The sequence below is a fragment of the Schistosoma haematobium genome, chromosome ZW (assembly GCF_000699445.3).
Source record: "Schistosoma haematobium chromosome ZW, whole genome shotgun sequence".
Taxonomy (NCBI): domain Eukaryota; kingdom Metazoa; phylum Platyhelminthes; class Trematoda; order Strigeidida; family Schistosomatidae; genus Schistosoma; species Schistosoma haematobium.
Genome location: NC_067195.1, coordinates 33049846 through 33069683, shown reverse-complemented (window position 1 = coordinate 33069683; position 19838 = coordinate 33049846). Strand labels below are relative to the sequence as shown.

Below are 19838 nucleotides of genomic sequence, written 5' to 3'. Positions count from 1 at the left end.
GCGAATACCATATAGGAATGATATCTAATAATAAGTGAGAAAACACAATTCGTCCAAGCCTCACTGTCGCAGAACCCTATGCGAATTATTAAGCAGGCCAACTAGATTTTCAGCTTCGTTGTTCAAAATAGATATATGGGACATGACTGGAGTAATAGGGAAGAAAATTGTTACTAAATTCGGGAATTTACAGTATTTGTTGAAAGTAAACTATACACTGAACGTTTGGATAAGTGCGCTTCGGTTGGTCAAATAGACGAAGCGATCAAATTTTAAACCCTTGTGTGCTTAGTCCCCCACCTAACTTGATCATCGCACTTTTTAATATGCGCCCATCAACCTGATCCGAAGAAAAGTATTTGTGGGTGCTAATGACATTATAGTCGACGTATAAATAGTGTCCCTTTGTCGATATTCCTGTATAAAAGACAGTTTTCTAAGCACAGAAATAATGGATACAGTTTTTAAACATTCGAATCATGTATGATTTCGATAGTTCGATTACTTATCATTGTTTAACTTGGTATATGCATGTTTTCCACGAGAATGCAGACGTCCACGTATAATTTCTAGATGTTGTAGTAAATAGTTTTGAGGTTTTGGTTCCATGGCTATAGCCTCTAAAAGGCATGATTCCGATTTTTCTAGATCATCTTCATCTGCCAAAGCAACACAAAGGTTATGTTTTGCCTGAATGTTCTTTGGGTCCAATTTTAGCGCTTCTTCAAAATACTAAGTAGGAAAAAGGTAAGTATATGTTGACATATGTTCAAGATGAAGTAGCATTAACAAATTCATAGATTTACAGTTAAAGGCTTACTTGCTTTGCTAATTTTATGTTCGCTTTTTCAGTTAATTCTATATCTCCGAGAAGTAAATAAGACTTTATATGTGAAGGATGAACCTGTAAAAGAAAAAGTCACACATATGAGAGAAATAACAAATTTTTGTCACAAAGTACATCAATCATTGCTCTTTAGATATGATCACACAGATAACCAAAATGAACAATGACAAAAGAGGTTTATCAGTTTTCATCCTTCGTTTAATTCTGTTGATGTGGTTTAAGCACTTAACTTTCAGCTGTAGTACGAAGCACTAAACAATTTTTTCAGCCATTTAACAAGCAGAATAACAAAAATTAATTAAAATTAAACTAGTTAGGACTAAAATATTTATTCAATCACTCCAATAATTCACATTGACTGAATTAATAAAACAGTAATCTCTGTCAATGGTTTTCGGTGCATAAAACTAATAAATATAAATCTAAATTTACCTTGATAAGATGAAGTGCGAGATTCCTTGCATCATCTGGTTTTCCAAGATGATTCCGATAAAGTAGAGCTAGGTTAAATAATGAACCTTTATGATCAGGATCCAGCTTAAAAACGACAAAATAAAAAATATCAGGTAAAAACATATCCGGATGAGAAACACGTATGTAATCTAAAACGGACAAAATGTTATAATCATTATGATTACAAATCAGTAGATTAATGATTGAAAAAACGAGTAGACATAATGCGGCTTGCACTTATGCGGACAAATATAGGTAGTATGTAGCACGAACTAGAATGTTTACCAGAAAGAGTGAAATAAGAAGAGGAAAGGAAACAGACAGAAATAAGAATGAGAACAACACGATCGCAAGAATGATGAAGTATGTAAATGATAACTGAGGGAAGATATACAAACGATGTATTTAATACGAATTTTACAATGCCACTATGTGATTTTGCATAAAAAAAGTAAATTGGTTTTCCCCATCAAGCCTTCGTTCACTACAATAAAATAGACGAGTTAAGTGCTTTTGGAACAACTCAAACAATAATTACTTCTTTGCAAATGCTACTGACATTATCATCAGCATAGGCCAGCCAGCACCAGTTCAGTTTTGTATGTTTTTGTACATAATCCGTAAAGTGGTATCTGCATCTAGTCATATGTAGTCTCTTATAATCTTAAGACCTGCTGAAGTGTCTAATTTCAAATAAAGGTTACACGAATTCTTTGTACGAAAATGAGTACGAGTCGCTAGCAAAATTATAACTATCTTGGTTTTCGACGATATAATTCATGTTATGTTAACAGCATATATGACACAATGCTCGAAACTAGAATAGTAACAAAGAAATAGGGTTAATCAAAGTACATTTGGGACAAAAAGTCTTCTATAGAAAGGCGAATACCTGAACCCTACACGGAAACACTGAACTTAATAAGAGATGATATATCCGTATATAGAATCTAATTACATTGCATGCATCATTGGGCAACGTTGGTATTACTTTTGAAGATCAGAACGTTCATTATAAACTAATGACATGATGAAAAAATCCAAAACGGGCTACAGTACAATAATTCAACTATAAAGAATGATGTAGTAAGAGGTCGGTAGATGCACATGAAGAGCTAAGGTGGTAGTCTAACCTTGATTGGTCCACGATCCGATTGAAACTAAACAATCTCCACAACGCTTTACTGACAAGTAACGTGCTCACTGGGGAAATTTCAGGAGTTCTAGTGAGAAGCCATGACCAGTGTAGTTCAATCGTATCTGGTGTGAGGCAGTTCCCCGCCGTAGACGATAAAAGATGGTCGAGCAATATATTGTGGACTGATTGAAGTTAGTCACTAAAACCGTTAGATTCCCGCCCAGTGGTTTATATGTCAAGTGTTTGCGCGCAGGACCGAAGGTCCTGGGTCCGACTCCTACGTGCAGAGTTGTAGTTAGCGCAGAGCTGAAGGGTCCCATGCTAGGACGAAGCCATTATCCAGTGCTTCCAGGCTTTCGATGGTGGTCTAACATTGATCGTTTTATGATTTAAATAAGATGGTTAATATTGTAGTATCGGGATATACGGTAAGTGCATAAGATTTTTTCGTTTAGAAAGTAAAATTCTGTGTCTCTTAAATTGCTCTGAAGTAATAATCATACCTGTTTAAATAAATCACTTACAATAATAACATTCTGATAATGTTTAGATGCTTTGATATAGTTCTTTTTATCAGTTTGTAACATACCCAAAGCGAAATGTACTTTGATCGGTTCAAAATTTTGTTTGAGAAGATGTTCATAGCTATAGATAAAAAACAGCAGTAAATACAAACTCGATGAGTTTTTGGACAATAAGGCCAATAGATTTGATGCTCATTTAAAATTAAATAATTAGTACAGAGACTTATAGAGAGTTAAGATAGTGAAAAATCTCTTTAGTGATCAGTAAGTGGACTTGATAATCTGCTGCTCATCTCAAATTTTAGTACATGGTCTACCAAATCCAAAACAGTATGACTTTCAGGGTGTCCATCGGTTTTCGCATTTGAATTAATTAAATTCAGACATCTATGTGTTTAAAGATAAATCAACACTTTGTTCTAACAAACATCAATGAAAAATCCCTAACATTCTGATTCTTTTTTATTTCTTAAGAGGAAAATGATTTCTGTAAAAGAATCAAATTATCAAAAATTTGTTTAACTTGCATGTTTATTGCTCTTAGCTGGTCATCAGGATTAGCTGATTCACCAAGAGTTGATGCAACAGCAAACAGGGAAGGCTGAATATGATAAAATAAATCGATATAGTCAGTGAGAACTCACTTTAATAGTCATTACTGTTAATTTTTTCTCTAAAAAAAGTTATTGTAGTGAAATATTTACATGTTCACGTGGCTTTACATTCACTATAGATTATGTTCTATTAACTTATCGGATCATATATTTTTTTCTAGTGGATTTAGAGTTTCGCGTCCGAGCTTTAGCATGTATCTGTGCGTTTAAAACAAAATATTGACAAAAAGTGGAGATATTTATGGACCTGGTACTTCCATTTTTGTAAATTGCATATCCAATGAAAAAGACAACCCTGTGACTAATTTTATTAGTAGGGAATTAGTAAGAAGTACACGCAGTATCTTTAAGGGTTTCTATAATAATGGATTTCAGTGGCCTTTTAAAATCAAAGGTTGTTAACATTGTATTTGGAACTGCTCATTTAAGGAACTTACCATTCGTATTTTTCTCAGGGGAAATTGTATGTTTATCAGAGATAATGTATACTACTAACAAATGGCCATATTTGGTATTGGTCAGCAGTGAGATCTGTTGTAAGCATTTCGTCATATGCTGAAACTCGTATCCGATCCCGAACTCCTTAGCACTATCCTTACATCGATAGTAGGCTAGCCAGTTCTGTTCAATAAATGAACAAATAACACTGAAAATAATAATAGTGACAGCTCTGCAGTCTATTGGTTAATGCTTTGTTCTCTCATCACAACGGAATAGATGCTCAGTTCGCGTTTCATTGGTGGCCCTTAAGTTTACTGATGCAGAGAAACTCAACAGATAAGTTTCAAATATCAGTAAATGCACTTACTGAATCTCACTACCAGTCTCCCCACAATATAATAGCGATACATATACAAGCAATATCTGGTGGTCTATTTAATGTGTATGCCAATAGTAACTGACCTAACCAGTTCTACAGATTAACAACTACAAAACACAAACCTTGGCAATCAACATTGGAAGTGTATTTGTCAAAAGTCACTCTTATTCAAATGCTATCCCACTGACGTAAGTCTAATTTAAGGAATAAATAATTCGAATATTTGAGAGCTCAAATGATTTTAGTAAGAAATTTGTTATTTCCTAAAATTCAGCTGAATGAATAATATTTTTGAATGAATAGTAATACTATTGATATTCAGCATAAAACATACCTCATGTTGTGGATTGTAAGTTAAGGCGGTGTTTAGATAAGACAAACCCTCTGATTTCTTATGAGACTCCAAGAGGACAACTCCCAACTGAAAGAGAATGTTAATGAAATGTAAAGAGATCCAATTTAGCAATTATTCATCACGGTGAAAACCATCAATTAGTCAAAGCGACAATGCATACGAACAACCAGTTTGGTTACTGTTTCCATGAGGAAATAGTATGAATACATCATATTTAAAAATGAAAAACATTTGCTTAATAACGTTCTAAAACTCTGGACCTTGAGACTAACTTTGTTCCCAAAGAAAATAAACGTGCAAATTTGTTTCTTGTGCTTTACCAGTAAAAAGCTATTACAAACATCTTATATTAAGTTTCACATCGCCCAGCACATTTATTGATTCAATGGCGAAAAGAGGAAATTGGTATTTAGATTGTATTGGGGGACGCGTGATCGTGCAATCATTACAGTAGTCTTATTCTATCTATTCCAGTTATCGATTAGTTCGTCTATATTACCAGTAGGACCAGTGACCTGTTTATCAAATGACAGCGAACAACAACCAAGACCTTGACAATTATTTATCTTTGAGCACTTAACCCAGTATCCAATCAGTAGGCGAAGATAGAAAGCAGATTAATTCCCTATTGTACTCTGTTTTAACCAGGACTAAAAACTCACAATATTATAACTGAAATGTCTGACCACATAGCAGCACAATTTGAATATCACAATATGTACATGAATTAACCCTAATGGACATCAAATCGTAATAATGGGAAAATGATTAATTTTAGTAATGAGGAATCTCGTACTAATGTCAAAAAGACATCCAGTGCTTCCAGGTTCTCATTAGTGGCCTAACTTAGATCAGTTCATAATTTCAGTGAAAACAATTAATGATAAATCTGAAATAATGAGACGGATGACAGCTACTTGTCGATAGGCGAATATAAAAATAAAGAATACACTGATTGGTTCATGATTTCAATGAATAATACGATAATCCAAGCGGCTACTAATTATACAATAATATAAATAATAATCCCTCGTATGATAGCCTCGGAAGTTATATTTCCACACCATTTACCTCATTAGATCATTTACAATATGAACCTTCGACACCGTCCCTAAATAATATTCGTATGCATCTTAGAACAAGAATGGACAGATTGTCAACACAAATGTGTTGGTGTTGTAAACCATTTTCAAATAGGAATGGCTTTAATTTTAATGAATGAGAACTATTTTGTTATCATCCAAATAAAACTTTCTTTGAACTGAATAGATTCTGACACGTTTCTGGTAAATATCTTAGTGGTCTCACAAGTATTAACTGGTATAAGTATTGTACTACAAGGAATAATGTTTTGTCAATTTAATTACTATTTAGGTGTTAGTTTACTTTTACACTATACTGGATTTACTTCTTTCGCTTGGATTTAAAGTTCTTGATTTCCTAATAAATCGGGTATTAATGTTCGTATTGTAAGTGGATGTTTCGGAAACTGCACGGTGACAACAAGCGATATAAATTTATTAAGCAATATGATGCAAGATTCCAAGCATGGTATATGCACGGTGATGAAGTAACAATATATTATACTTACGTTGTAATTTAAATCTGGGCTTTTCGGTTGGTACAATAAAGCATTTCTATACGCTTCCTCAGCTTCTTTATACCTAGAGTTTTGAGTAATAAAAGAAATAGACAAAATATTACTGTGGTGAAGTTAACAAACCAGAAGATGAATAAGCTGAGATTCTAAACTACCAGAGAAGTTACATTTTAGTCATTATATTCTATTGACTAAGAGAAACTGAGATAATATTGATATTAATTAACGAACAAATAGCACACAACTGGGCATATTACGTAACTAACTTCAACGGACTTGTACACTTTTGAATGTAGCAGAAGTATGTAAAAAAAGATGGCCAGTTTAGATCATTTGTCTTTTACTGATTGAAATCATGAGTCAATTGAAGCTAGACCACCATGGAAAACCTGGAAGCACTGGACGGCCGTTTCGTCCTAGTTTGGGACTCCTCCGCAGCGCGCATCCACGATCCCGCACCCCGCGAGATTCTAGTCGGTTAAGCACCTGGCGCGAGACTGATAGGTCCTGGGTTCGAATCTCGCGGAGTGCGGGATCGTGGATGCGCACTGCTGAGGGGTCCCATACTAGGACGAAACGGCCGTTCAATGCTTCTAGGTTTTCCATGGTGGTCTAGTTTCAATTGACTTATGATTTCAATCAGTGAAATTTCTAAAATCTCCACAAAACCCCTTCTGATAATTCGTCTTTTAGTTTCGCTGTATATCTAGCAATTCAACTGCTCCTGTTCATAGATTTGGTTAATGTTCTATCAATTAACTTTACTGTGCTGATAAGCACCCTCCAGAGTGAGTAAGGGTAAAGGTTTATATAATACTACCAATGGTCTGATCTTTGAGAATCAAGTTCAGACGGACATTAGAGTTAACATCAACCATTCTTTTTCAATTATCCACTTAGTTAAGAGCAATCTGCCAAAAGTGGTTAGGTTCCGAATCCTTCTGATGACAAAAAAGGTTACCGTATAAATTAAAAAAACTGAGCAGAAGACCTTAGTTTATTGGGAGGAGTATTGTTTGCCTATATACATTTGAGATATAAATCACCAACCAAATACAATGTTTTGAAAATGAGCATCTTTTCTTGAGCTCAGATTGGGGACTTACCTTCCTAACTTGATAAGTACACTACCATAGTTCTGGTAAGCGTCCACAAAATCAGATCGCAGTGAAATGGCTCGACGAAGAAGAGTAGCAGCATCCTCAAGCCTCGGGGGTGATTTAGTGATATATAAATTGGCAAGATTGATAAAAACCATTAGATCTTTGGGAGAAACACGAGCATAATAAGTTTGACCTATGAAATGTATAAATCAAACACTGAATAGTATCAGCGTACGTCAGCGACCAAATTTTAAAAAAGAATTTAAAGGAAGCCTGAAAAATCGTAAACCAAACATCACTCATAATAAGCTCAAGAATGTGTTGGAAGCAAGGTTACTAGCCTTATATATTTTTAATAATTAACTCCGATTTGTTATGATACAACATACAGAAATAAATTGTCGTCGCGCTTCAAGTGTGTTGAGAAACCAGAAGCATTTGTACTAGAAATATAGGGAATCTTTTAAGTAGACGACCGAGCTAAGAGAAACGATTATGACAAGCAAATACAAATCAAAGTCCGACGGTGAACCCTAAGAAAAAGTAAAGTAAAACCATTATAATGAGATAATTTCTCGGATATTTCCAAATAAAGTCGCTAATCTCAAATTTTTCTCTAGATTTTATAGTGCAATTCAAGTAACTGTATATAAGTTGGTATACTAAAGGTCATATTTATGGTGTGCAACTTAGTAATATTACCTTCTCACAAAAACTTTGTGAAGGAAACCCTTTTAAAACACTTGATATAATTGAGTTTAGGGTTGGGTACTTAAATTGATAAACCGCAACATAATAGTGTTATTCAGCACCTTTTTTACTCATCATAATTACTGATACGTTTAGACTTAACAATTAATTCTACTTCAACTGTGTAACAACATTTTCTATCAGCTAAGGAATTCTTTTCATCAAACCATCCAACTACATAATCCATGAAAATATATTTTACAACATTCAGATTACACTGACAATAGCCAATACCACATTAACTCGTCGAAAACTGTTATAACGAGCACAATTGAATAAACATTGGTTTTTGAGACAGTTACTTCCACTTTTAGTTATTTATTTTTTACGTGACAAGCAAATAAAGGTCATACGATTTTGTTTCAGTATTTTTTCATATACATAACAGCTCCAAGTACTTAATATATCTATATAGCTAATTCTTCAAAGGTTCTACATTTTAAAATCTCAAGTGTAATATGGATGAGCAAATAAATGGAAACGGGAAACTTAGGAAGCTATCTTCCAGTGCATCAGTGTATACAATTCTAGACTGTACTAGTTCTAAAATTCTATCTGACACCAATTATCGCCATATATTTTTTCATACAAATTACTGTTAATTAGTCATAAAACTGTTATTCATATTTGTATCTTAAATGTATTAGTTTTGTAAGTATTGTGCACCACAATTCTGCATTTTATGTGAATAATCACATGGACGTTAAAATTCAAACAGTCCAGGTTAGTATGGGGTACTTATATAGTCTTCCTAGGGTTCTGATTGGTAGTTGGGGGAAGGAGATAGAAGTTGCATGGACTATTGATTGCTTTTAAAGTATACAGCTTAGTGTCAACAGGTTCGTAGTTAGTAGAGCACAAGAAGAAAATTTATGAAGTTGGTATTTGGTAGTTGATCCTTTCAATAAATTATCAGTTCGTCCATGTCAGTCGTTACAATATTTCTACAGATTAATTGGGTTAACAAGCGTTAATCTTGGTTTCTAGTTATTTTTATTACTAAAAAACAGCATACATACCTTTCTTTGGTTTAGGGAAATATTCAAGCGCTCCGTAATACGCTTCTTCTGCTTTATCTGGCATTCCCAGGTTTACATATGTGCGGCCAACATTAATTCGAGCGCCCATATCATTTGGCTGAACACTACAGAATATGCATAATTTAGAGGTATACAATGAAATTATTATGTATAATTATTCTGCAGATTTTAAGCAAAGTAGAAAGATTTTTATGATGAGGAAATTTCCGGCTACGAAATTTAGTATACGTTTGATATGACGGGAAGAAAAGTCAAAATTAGATCGATTTACTCATTGTAATATTTTATTCAACGTTACTTCCTTCTTAATTCAGTGTGATAATTACTTTGTGTAGTATTTGTTTTGTTTCCCTTATGATATTTTATTCTGTATGACATACGATATTCTTGTATTCAATTGAAATAAACCATGCACAGTATGACATGTAGCATGGGATACTTCTAAGTATTTTTCATATATGTGATTCGTACTAATTAATAATTGAAATGGATGAACAAATCAATATATAAATATGTATTTTCGACTACGGTCGTCGTCGTCGTGTTACGGGGTTAATAAATCTTTACTTGTATCAGTTGTGGTGTTCTTACTTTCGCGTCGTGGGAATTGCAGTGTTTCCTCGTTTTCGAGTATAAGTGATAAGTGATTCCGACAATAATCCGCGACGATCAAATATAATAATTAGTGTTCCATTAGAAGACATGTCAACGTTAAATGCATAGAAAGTTATTAATACGGTTTTAGCCAGACGGAACATGTCGGATTGAAGTGAGATTATCGAATTCGAAAGACGAATTGATGTTACCTATAGAAAATAATATTTACCCACAACCCCATCTCGAAAAAAACATTTGGTTACAAAAGGAAATGAGAGGCTAGTATAAAAAGTATATGTTAAGAAATTACCAGGTTAAATTAAACATTGCTAAATTGATGACTGAGTTAAATCAATTAAACATGGACCAAAAGTCAGAGGATACAGCTGACACATTTGAAAATATTGGATAATAACCTTCCATGATCAATCTGAGGAAATAAATGAAAAGCTCGGAACAGAGGTTTTTTATTGTTATGGCAAATTCACAAGGATCGTCTGAAACCTCGAGAAGATATGTGCCTATTTAGACAACTGAAATGCATTATGATTACATCAAATTATGTTTATGGTAGAGTAAGTTAATACAAGGAATTGAAGCGAAAGTATTTATCAGAGAAAATATTTGCTATGAAATGATAATTATCGACCACAGGCAATATTAAAGTCAATGACAGATATCTATCTTATACTTAATGGTCTGATATAAAAGATTTGCTAGGCACAAAAGAAATGTGGGCTAGAGAGAATATGAAACGTACTTGACAGCTTTTCTAAAGTAGCCAAGTGCTTCTGAGTACTTTCCTTCAGCTTCCAAAGAATGCCCCACATTATTCCACATTTTGGCATTGTTAGGATTTACTTTTAACGCTGATGTAAACAGATTGTATTCGTTCGACCTAGAAAATCCAAGATAATTAAAATTTTTAGCCTCAAAAAGGGTGAAGGCACACAGCAGAAGATAAGAATAACTTAAGGATGATAGAGTTGTATTACTCAGCACAAATGTAATTCATTAGGAGCCTCATTCTTCTATTTTGAATCTTCTTAACGTTACAAAAGCGGTGTTGATAAATAAAAAGCATCCAACCACAACAAAAACCAATGTATTTTGACCACATGAATCGAGTTTCACATCACTTTATTCTTTTGGCAAACGATTATCATAATAGTGAAGTTTGAGTCGTTAGACTTGATACCGAGATATTCGACAATATGTAGCGTATGCTAGTTATGCGGACATACATAAGTAGTATGTAATAGGGATTGAAAGTGGAATGCTTGCTAGCAGAAGATTGAATCGAAGAGAACAAGGAGGGAAACAGAAGGCAATATGAATAAAAACAGAATTAGAAGAATCAAGAAGTATGTACAGGCCAACTGATGGAATATGTGCAAATAATGTACTTAATGTATGATTTTCATGTTTTACTGAGCCACTGTGGGATTTTTCATCAAACAATAAATTGGTTTTCTCCACCAAGTCTTCGTCCACTATAAATATTTCCATAATTTCCATATTTTCATGATCTTAACCATTGAAATTACTACAATCTCCACAAAAACCCATCTGATATTAATCAAAAATGTGCTCACTAGTGACTGGCTTCACGAGGTGTATCCTGGAGTTCTAGTGAGAAGTAGTGACCAGTGGAGTTCAACCAGGTCTGTTGTGAGGTAGTAACTCACTGAAGACAATGGTGAATGTGTCGCTCAATTTCGTGGATTAGTTGAAGTTAGACATTAACGCAGTTGGATGCCGGCTCAGTGGTCTAGTGGTTAAGTGCTCGGGCGCGAAACCAGTAGGTCCTGGGTTCGAATCTCGTAGGGGGCGAGGTCGTGGATGCGCACTACTGAGGAGTCTCACAATAGGATGAAACGGCCGTCCAGTGCTTCCAGGTTTTCCATGGTGGTCTAGCTTCAACTGACTCATGATCTTAACCATTGAAATTAATATCAACTTGTTCAACGGGTAACAAAACAATTTAGATGTCAGGATAGAGAGAACATTTTATCCATGCTTTATTACATATATTAACAAAAAATGAATGATATATACTGACAGATATATTCAAAGAAGCATACCAGTCTGTATTGCGTCTAACAGTCTTACAAACGAATGCGATAATGACTAGTCCCATTGAGATTCGAGGATATTTTCGAGAGTGAAGACCATTTTTGAAGCTAAAAACATATATGGAATCCAAAATTAGAAGTTTAATAAGTTGTTTTAAAAAGTATGTGCAAACTTACCACATTTAGTTTACGTAATTGAATGCAAAAACTTTGATAAAATTTCTGACTCTCCTTTATTCACCAAATCAGCCATCGTGACCACGGAGGAATAGATAAAAATGTAACAAGAAATCTCAGAAGAATTGACTGTCATATGACACAAGTTATAGATAGTCAGTGAGCAAAGTAATGTCTTGAAACATCGTTCACTTTGGTGAATTTAGTACATAGTTCAAAGAATTGGTCGCAGGCAAGAAGCTTCCCTGTCATGCCAGAACGAATACCTAGAATTCATCGTGGACTGATATGCAGTAGAGAATTAATGATGTCAGGGGATCGTTGGAAGAAAGTCAGGGGCGCCCAAACCAAAACTTGGCATCAGTACTTGAAGACACTAACTTCTAGTCTGAGCCATGTTGGTAGATGCAGACTAGTTGGTTGGGGTCGGCGCCACTATCGTAACCAATGGTTGGAGTCTCTTAGCGACATGGCTCAGAATCGATCACAATGGCGTCGGTGTATACACTCTTTGTCTTCCCTTAAACTAAGAGATTAAAATCACTTCATATCTTTCTTTCTACGACCTAATTCTTTCTTCCTGTACTATATGCAATTATATGCAATATTTCTTTTATATATTACCACTGAATTAACTACTTCTATGAATCCGGTGTTCATCTTGCTGTGCTAATAAGGTATGGCAACTTGGATCGATGCATATATGCGTCTGGTCCCAAGTTGTAGCTGACTAACTGATATACAAGCAGACCAGACCGTATCGCACCATAAAAAATCAATTATACATGATCAACCCTATATATATATATATATATATATATATATATATATATATATATATATATATATAATGGTCCATAGATCAATCCTGGCAGTTACCATTCATTTAGTCTTCTTCCGAATAATAACAATACTAAGACATTTAAATGTTCATAAAATTTGTATGAGTTAATAGAGATTAAGACAAATTTGTTTTATGACTTTGATCAGGGGTTCTGCTGTTTTCTTTCATCTAAATGGGAAAAAAAGAAGCATACAATATCTAAAAACGCTCTAGAAGGTCTGCTTTTATTCTGCCATCTGGTTGTAGTGAAGAAAATAATTCAAATTTGGTAAGATAAATCAAGTATGCTCAAAGACAGTTATCACTAAAGGCTTACTATAGGCGGGGCGATTTAATACAAATTACATGTTGTCTCAAGGGAACATAGAAGTGAGGAAGGTAAAGCCCGGCAAGGTAGTATGACTGTGATAATTATTCACCACCTATATTTCTTAATCTGAATCATTCTAATACTATCCACGCATATAATTTATGTACATAATTACTTAGTCTCTAGCACAAACCTCTCAACATATTTTTAGTTTCCTTATCGGTTCGGTCAAGCGTTTAAAAAAGCTTATGTATTGTGACTGGACCGAACTTGTAAATCCCAACAGTTACGACAGCTTGTGTACACTTAAAAACTAAAGTCTGTCGGACATTTATTTTAGATTTGAAAGGGCTTATCGTAGCTAACTATGGATTCTGTATGCAATCAAACCCGTGAGCTAATGGTCACACGAAGGGTTCCGGCTGTCAATTGAGACCTCTGTGCTTAACTAGGAAGTGAGTTACCGTATACTGAACAGACTGATATTGAAATAATACTGAGCATTTTGGCCTTCATCGACCAGCAGTTTAGTGGTCACAGAAAATTAATAATAAAAGACTTGTCACGATCCCGAGAAAGAACTCCTTATTAGGCCCCATACAATGACACTCAGTGATGTCTGATTCTCAATAGTTGATAAACTGGTTTCGATTAGTAGTAAAAACTATCATATTAGTTGGATATTCGCTATAAACTTTAGATGACAAAATAAAGTTTCGTTCAGAGCTGCCGACTGAAATTAAACATAAAAACGAATCTCTCTTTGAGCATAACCAATGTTGAATAAACCTAGTGTGGATTTATGAAAAAGAATTTCAGTCAGTGTTTAAAAGCCAACAGAATAAGTCTTGAAATTTATATTACCTGCAAACTTTCTTTACTTCAGATGATTTTGAACTTGTCATAGTGTTTGTCTGGACAAACTTAAGACCAATTAGATTTTCAAAACCCAAACCAATAAGTAGACAAAAGCCCAAACTTGGTGTGTATAAAACACGCTCAGCAACAACGAAACCAACGGGAAAAAATAAATTACTGGCTGGTATAAAGGGAAATATCATCAAACTCAGAGCCTGTGAAAAGAATGACATATAATAAAACCTTGGTTAACTGCAGTCCAGTATCATAAATTAACCAACAAAAATAAAACAATCAGGACCTAATCTTAAGCTGCTTTAGTTACAACAAGTGAGAATAAGACGCATACTGATAAATTATGCATCCTTTTTTCACACGCAAAACTTTCTCAAGAATAAGTGATGAACAATACGCTATAAAAATAACATACCATACATACAGCTCGACCTTGATGTAAAGGTGTTTTCCAATTAACAGTAATGAAAACTAGCAATAAGATGAAACTGAAGGCCATCAGCGTCAAAATATTACGTGGATCTGCCCAGCCTTGAATAAGCTTTAGACTTCCCAAAGTCCAATCAGCGCATAGATTAGAAGGGAATATTAATAAGCCTAGATTAACAGGAACCAGGTAAAGATGAGTGAGGCGACGAGTCAGTGGAGGTGCATGAGAAGCTGGGTTATCAAACCTACATACAAAAGATACAGTAGTTTAAGAATCATAAGTAAGTGCATACAATGATCAGCAATTACCCCTCTACATATAAGCGTTAGAGCCCAGTGACAGGAATGAAATAGTCTACTCTAATAAAACGTAAGATATGATGTAAGTAATAAAATCAAACAATTTTGAGTACATTAACAACTGCTAAGATTATCAAAACCAAGGGAATATGAACGAGCAATGTTAAAAATACAATCTGAACAGAAAGGTTTTGATGCAGCTAAACATATCAACATTTCAACTGTGTATAGAAGTGAATGGATTTGACAGCATAATAAACGAAAATCTAAAGAGAATGAAACAAACAAAAATATACTAGGTGAGAAGGTTGAATGAATATTTTTAGTTTTACACCACGAAAGGACTTCAGTTAGATAGTCAAGGACAATGGATATTACTGAATTATTCAAAATTTAAATGAGGATTAAGTTCATTGAGTTTTATCACTTATAGTCTTGCAATTCTGATGCCTATCATCCCAGACAAAGAAAAATTCTTATTTAAACTATTAGGAAAACCCAGTGATACAACAGAAAATGTTGAGAAATGCTTCACAATTAGATGCGCTGAAATATGTGATTAAATGATGAATCAACAAACCACACATCTTTCAACGAAATAACAAACTTATATACGCACGTACAATGAGTGTTGGAAAGCACTATCAGTACCATACCATTAAAAATATGGGGGATTACAAACGTATTAGACAATAATGATTAATAAAAAATAGTAAGGAAAAAAGTATGTTAATCAGTGCTACCTACTCTGTAAAATGTGGCAACTGTCCAGCCATTATTTTAATACGTGCAATCAATATAGCAATGAAAAACACTAGAAGAATGAACATTCTGTAGACGGGTGCACATGAAAACCACGCTGGTGAAAACAACTTAAACTGAATTTTTTTATAAGCAGATGAAACTATATCCTTGAACGTTTTGTCTTTTTGGCAATTGTCTTTGAAACTATTAGACGAGAAGTCATGTCCACTTGATAAAATTTTCTAGAAATATGGGTAATCAACAATGCGGCTTACTTGATAAACGGCATAAAGTTCGTAAGCGATAAAAATCCCGAAGACGGTGATACACTGTTCCTTGCAAAATGTTCCTACACATATTAAAAAGCCCACTGTGAGCACGTTAATCAAATTCGCCCAAAAACCTATGGAGAAATGTAGAATACCTTGTTAAACAATGCTGTTTGAAAAACAGACACCTACGTTTGCGATTGAATACAAAGATAAACCGAACATCCAGGACAGAAAATAAACGTTACGTTCACAAAGCGAAAAACACAAAAACATCCCAACTTGATAATTATTCAGATTTATATTTTTACGAAAAATGTATACGTTGAGCATTTTTTCATACCTAAAATTGTGTGACCTATAGAGAGTAAAAGGTTAGTTTATTGACGTGTTACATATTTACTTGCTTACTAGTCATGAAAAACACTACACGTATCCATAGAACAGTAAAAGCTACTAAATGAGATAATAGAAATTGACAATATGTGAAACACAGTTGGAAAGAATAAATCCAAGATATCATTGTTAAGCTATTGACTCAGTTAGTTGTTACATTCTATGTTCAACTTGTCTATCATTTTACAAATGTAACTATATTCAATTTATTTCTTACAAAAGGCTTGCAAACAGTAATTTATGAAGTGAACCATTTTTGACCATTTGAGAAATATCACCCCGTTGATACCAAAGACCGTTAACCTGAAGAATCAATAGTAATAAGGTATAACTGTACATAAAACTTTGTTAATTGTATTAACATAATTAGTGTATCAATGTATAAGCTTGGTTCAATTTCATGCCAATTCAGGTAGCCCAATTCGACAAACTACGCTGTAAAAGATAAAAAGAATAGATGAGCCGAGAGGGATGGAAAATACTGCAGGAATGAAGTATTTACTCTACGGGAAGGCAAAATATTATTTCGACTGGAAAACTATAATTAGTATTATTATTGATCCTTGTTGTTCTTCAGAACGAGGACTAAAAATTTTTTGGGGCGTCCAGGAACAGTTATTAAGGTAAACTACAGTTACACTGTTTTTTGTTTGTTAGATAATAATGAATTAGTGACGTGGTTACAAAAACTAAACAAAGTGGATTTTGAAACAAGAAATTATTCACTACTGTAAGAACCATCTAGTAGAGAATCAAAACATGGAATCCCAAAGTCATGGTTTCAGTGAACATCTAGGGAGATTTGAATATCATTTTTTATCAAGATTGTAGCAGTGAATAAATCCCCAAAATAAATAGTCAAGTCTTCGACACTGATGCTGACCTTGGTTGGTTTTATTGGACACCACCCAGATGAAGACACTCGGTTACGCATCCGCATCAGATTACGATTGAGTACGTCGTGTTACACACCTCTCGCAACTGCTAGCGAGCCTAGATCAAACGCTTCTTTATATTTATATCTTCGAACTCACTAATCCCTGACTTCTTATTTGACTGGGTTGGTATCCCTTGATTATAAAGGCGTTAAAGACAAAATCTTTGTCAGGCGCTGAATATCTGTCGCATCATTAAGACTATAAGTTGAGGAATACCCATTCATGTTTATTTTCTCACACTTCCAGGCGCAAAATAAGGGAATAATGAATTATTATCGGATGGTAAATCATTTAGTCCTGTGGATTATCATTTATTTGCAAGCTATCAGTGACTGAAAAAGTCAGTAGATTTCCTCTCGTAAGTATATTCTTCAAATTGTGTGTCACAACTTAATATGTATCAATATAGATTTTATTTGTTATTCTCAGCCCAGAGGTTTCTTTAGGAAGTACACCCTAATCCATGACACTCAAGACAGAGTTAACGAATGATCGTTAAAATACCGATTGTGAATGATTAATAAAGCCCACTACTCCATCAATTGATAAAACCAGATTATAAACTCATTAATATACTGTAAGCAGACTTCCGTTCAGTATCGTCCGAAAACTATTAAAGATGCCATATTTCTCCTTTCTTTTGCTTTTATCAACCACCACTGCATATGATCATTATTACGCAAGCTTCTTACCGGTCTACAGTTGAATTTCCTTTGGGTTTTCCTTGGTTTTAAAAACGCCGGTCAATATATCCGTAAATCTAGCTTTCTAAGGGAAACTAGAAAATTATGAGTAGAAATTGTCTTTTATTTTATCTGAGTTGCGTGAGAGGATACGGATAGTTCTGAAAAAGCAGAGACAGCACTTCATAACCACGAACTGTCAAACCTAGGAGGAAAACTAGAAGGGTAGGACGGAGCTAAATACAAGAAGTCTATAGAAGAAGTAAAATAGGGATTCGAAAAATGAAGAACTCATAAAACAATTATGAAACCCAAAAGAAAGTCCTAACCATACAGCGTACTTAGTCACTTTCGCCTTTTACAGATAATGCAAAAATCTTACGAAGGGTTTGATAAAACCAAACAAAATGCATGCCAATTTAAGTATAACGCACATCGTTCCTTAGGGATACATGTCTGCTGTCGAAACTCATCATTTCATTTGGTTTCTTGATAAGGTCCCAAATGATACAAACCAGAAGCTTGTGAAAAACTACTTTGATTGAAAGTGAGTTCTGTAGCTCCTTTGTTTTGTATTCTTCACAAATTTTGGGGGGATTCCAAGCCAAATGGATTTTATCTTATTTGTGTCTGAACCACATTCATTAATGTCGATTGTTTTTATTTCTTCATGTACATCTTATAACATTTTATCAAGTATCTTCATCACAGCCGATAAACATAGTCATATAATTCCTTTAACGTAAGGACAACCGTGAAACATATGTGTCACTGATCAAAATATTTTAATGTGGAATGACAAAAACGCCTAAGGACGAACACTGGCTAAGAAAGCACATTATGAAAACCGTATATGAAACTTACTTTGTGCAGAAGCATTCGAAACTTTTATGTAAAGCAGCAAAGCAGATAAGAAAAAAACCGAGGATAGAAGTTCAGCTCTTCCTACAACTCCAGTAACCTAAAAATATTTTTAGCTAATTTCTTCATACAGCTTCCGTGTGAACAGGATGTGCAGAGAATAAAATAGAGCTGAAAAAGGCTGATTCCCTCTGCAAATAGCACAAACACAATCTAAAGTGTTATTCGGAACCCAAAGATACTTGAAAAACAAAAACACGACGACAGAATGAAGGACGATATTTGTGGCATGATATCCTGTAGGACTAAGTTCATGAAACAAATAGTTAACTCTAAATGTGAGGACAGTGAACGGCCTATATGACTTATGGCTTCTTTCCTAACAAAATAATACTTAGAACGATTTCCATCAAACCTCATTCATAGGAGTCCCCCAGAAATCATTTTTGAAAAGCTCTGCTAAACTTGTAGACGGGCGTAAATCTCGGTTGTCTCTAATAGCAGACACATCATCAAAAACGAATCCGCATCCCAAAGAATTAAAGTAAATTGCTGAAGAAAACAGGCACAGTAAAACCTCCGGCCACATAAGAGTGCGGCGTTACACTAAATTAGTGCGTTTTCCAAGGTCATTAGTTCCTTACTTACTCAAACGTTCATGAACAAAAAATGGAGAATTATAAGTCCATTGAGAACTGCATCTCGGTTGATGAATTGGGTTTTCGGGTGCGTAGATAAATAATTCTTGTTGTGATTCTAAATGCCAAAGCTTTCGTGTTATTTTGTTCCGACTCTTTCGTGACTCTCCTTTTATTTTAGTTTATTATTGGATCGTATTGATAATCCAGTTGGAAGAAAATTATCATAAGCGATATAATGCACCATGATCAGATTCCATCTAGTTGTTCACGGCTGCACAAATTGCATTTGTAATGTAATCTGAATCTAATGTCTGTATGGCTAGTTAAATGTCACAACTCTGCTTATAGCTCTTCAAGAGTTAATGCCGGTCCCAACCCCGGGTAAAGAATGGAATTGGGTATGAGGTCGGCAGCTCCATTCCGTAGAAAAAAACTCCCTGAAAAACACCAACCGGAT

At 34.5% G+C, this 19838-nt stretch overlaps 1 protein-coding gene across 1 annotated transcript; it reads right to left on the bottom strand.

Annotated features, from left to right (window-relative positions):
* Positions 1 to 501: 501 nt before the first annotated feature.
* Positions 502 to 19329, bottom strand: TMTC3 (Protein O-mannosyl-transferase tmtc3; the record flags this gene model as incomplete). The annotated part of the gene is made up of 19 exons (XM_051218723.1): positions 502 to 732; positions 821 to 904; positions 1280 to 1384; positions 2963 to 3083; positions 3490 to 3563; positions 4731 to 4817; positions 6343 to 6415; positions 7458 to 7647; positions 9224 to 9348; positions 10602 to 10739; positions 11926 to 12024; positions 14112 to 14320; positions 14536 to 14794; positions 15597 to 15835; positions 15869 to 15996; positions 18744 to 18840; positions 18887 to 18929; positions 18983 to 19119; positions 19156 to 19329. 19 exons carry the CDS (start codon positions 19327 to 19329, stop codon positions 502 to 504), a joined length of 2613 nt encoding a protein of 870 aa, XP_051071127.1.
* Between the last annotated feature and the right edge of the window lie 509 nt (positions 19330 to 19838).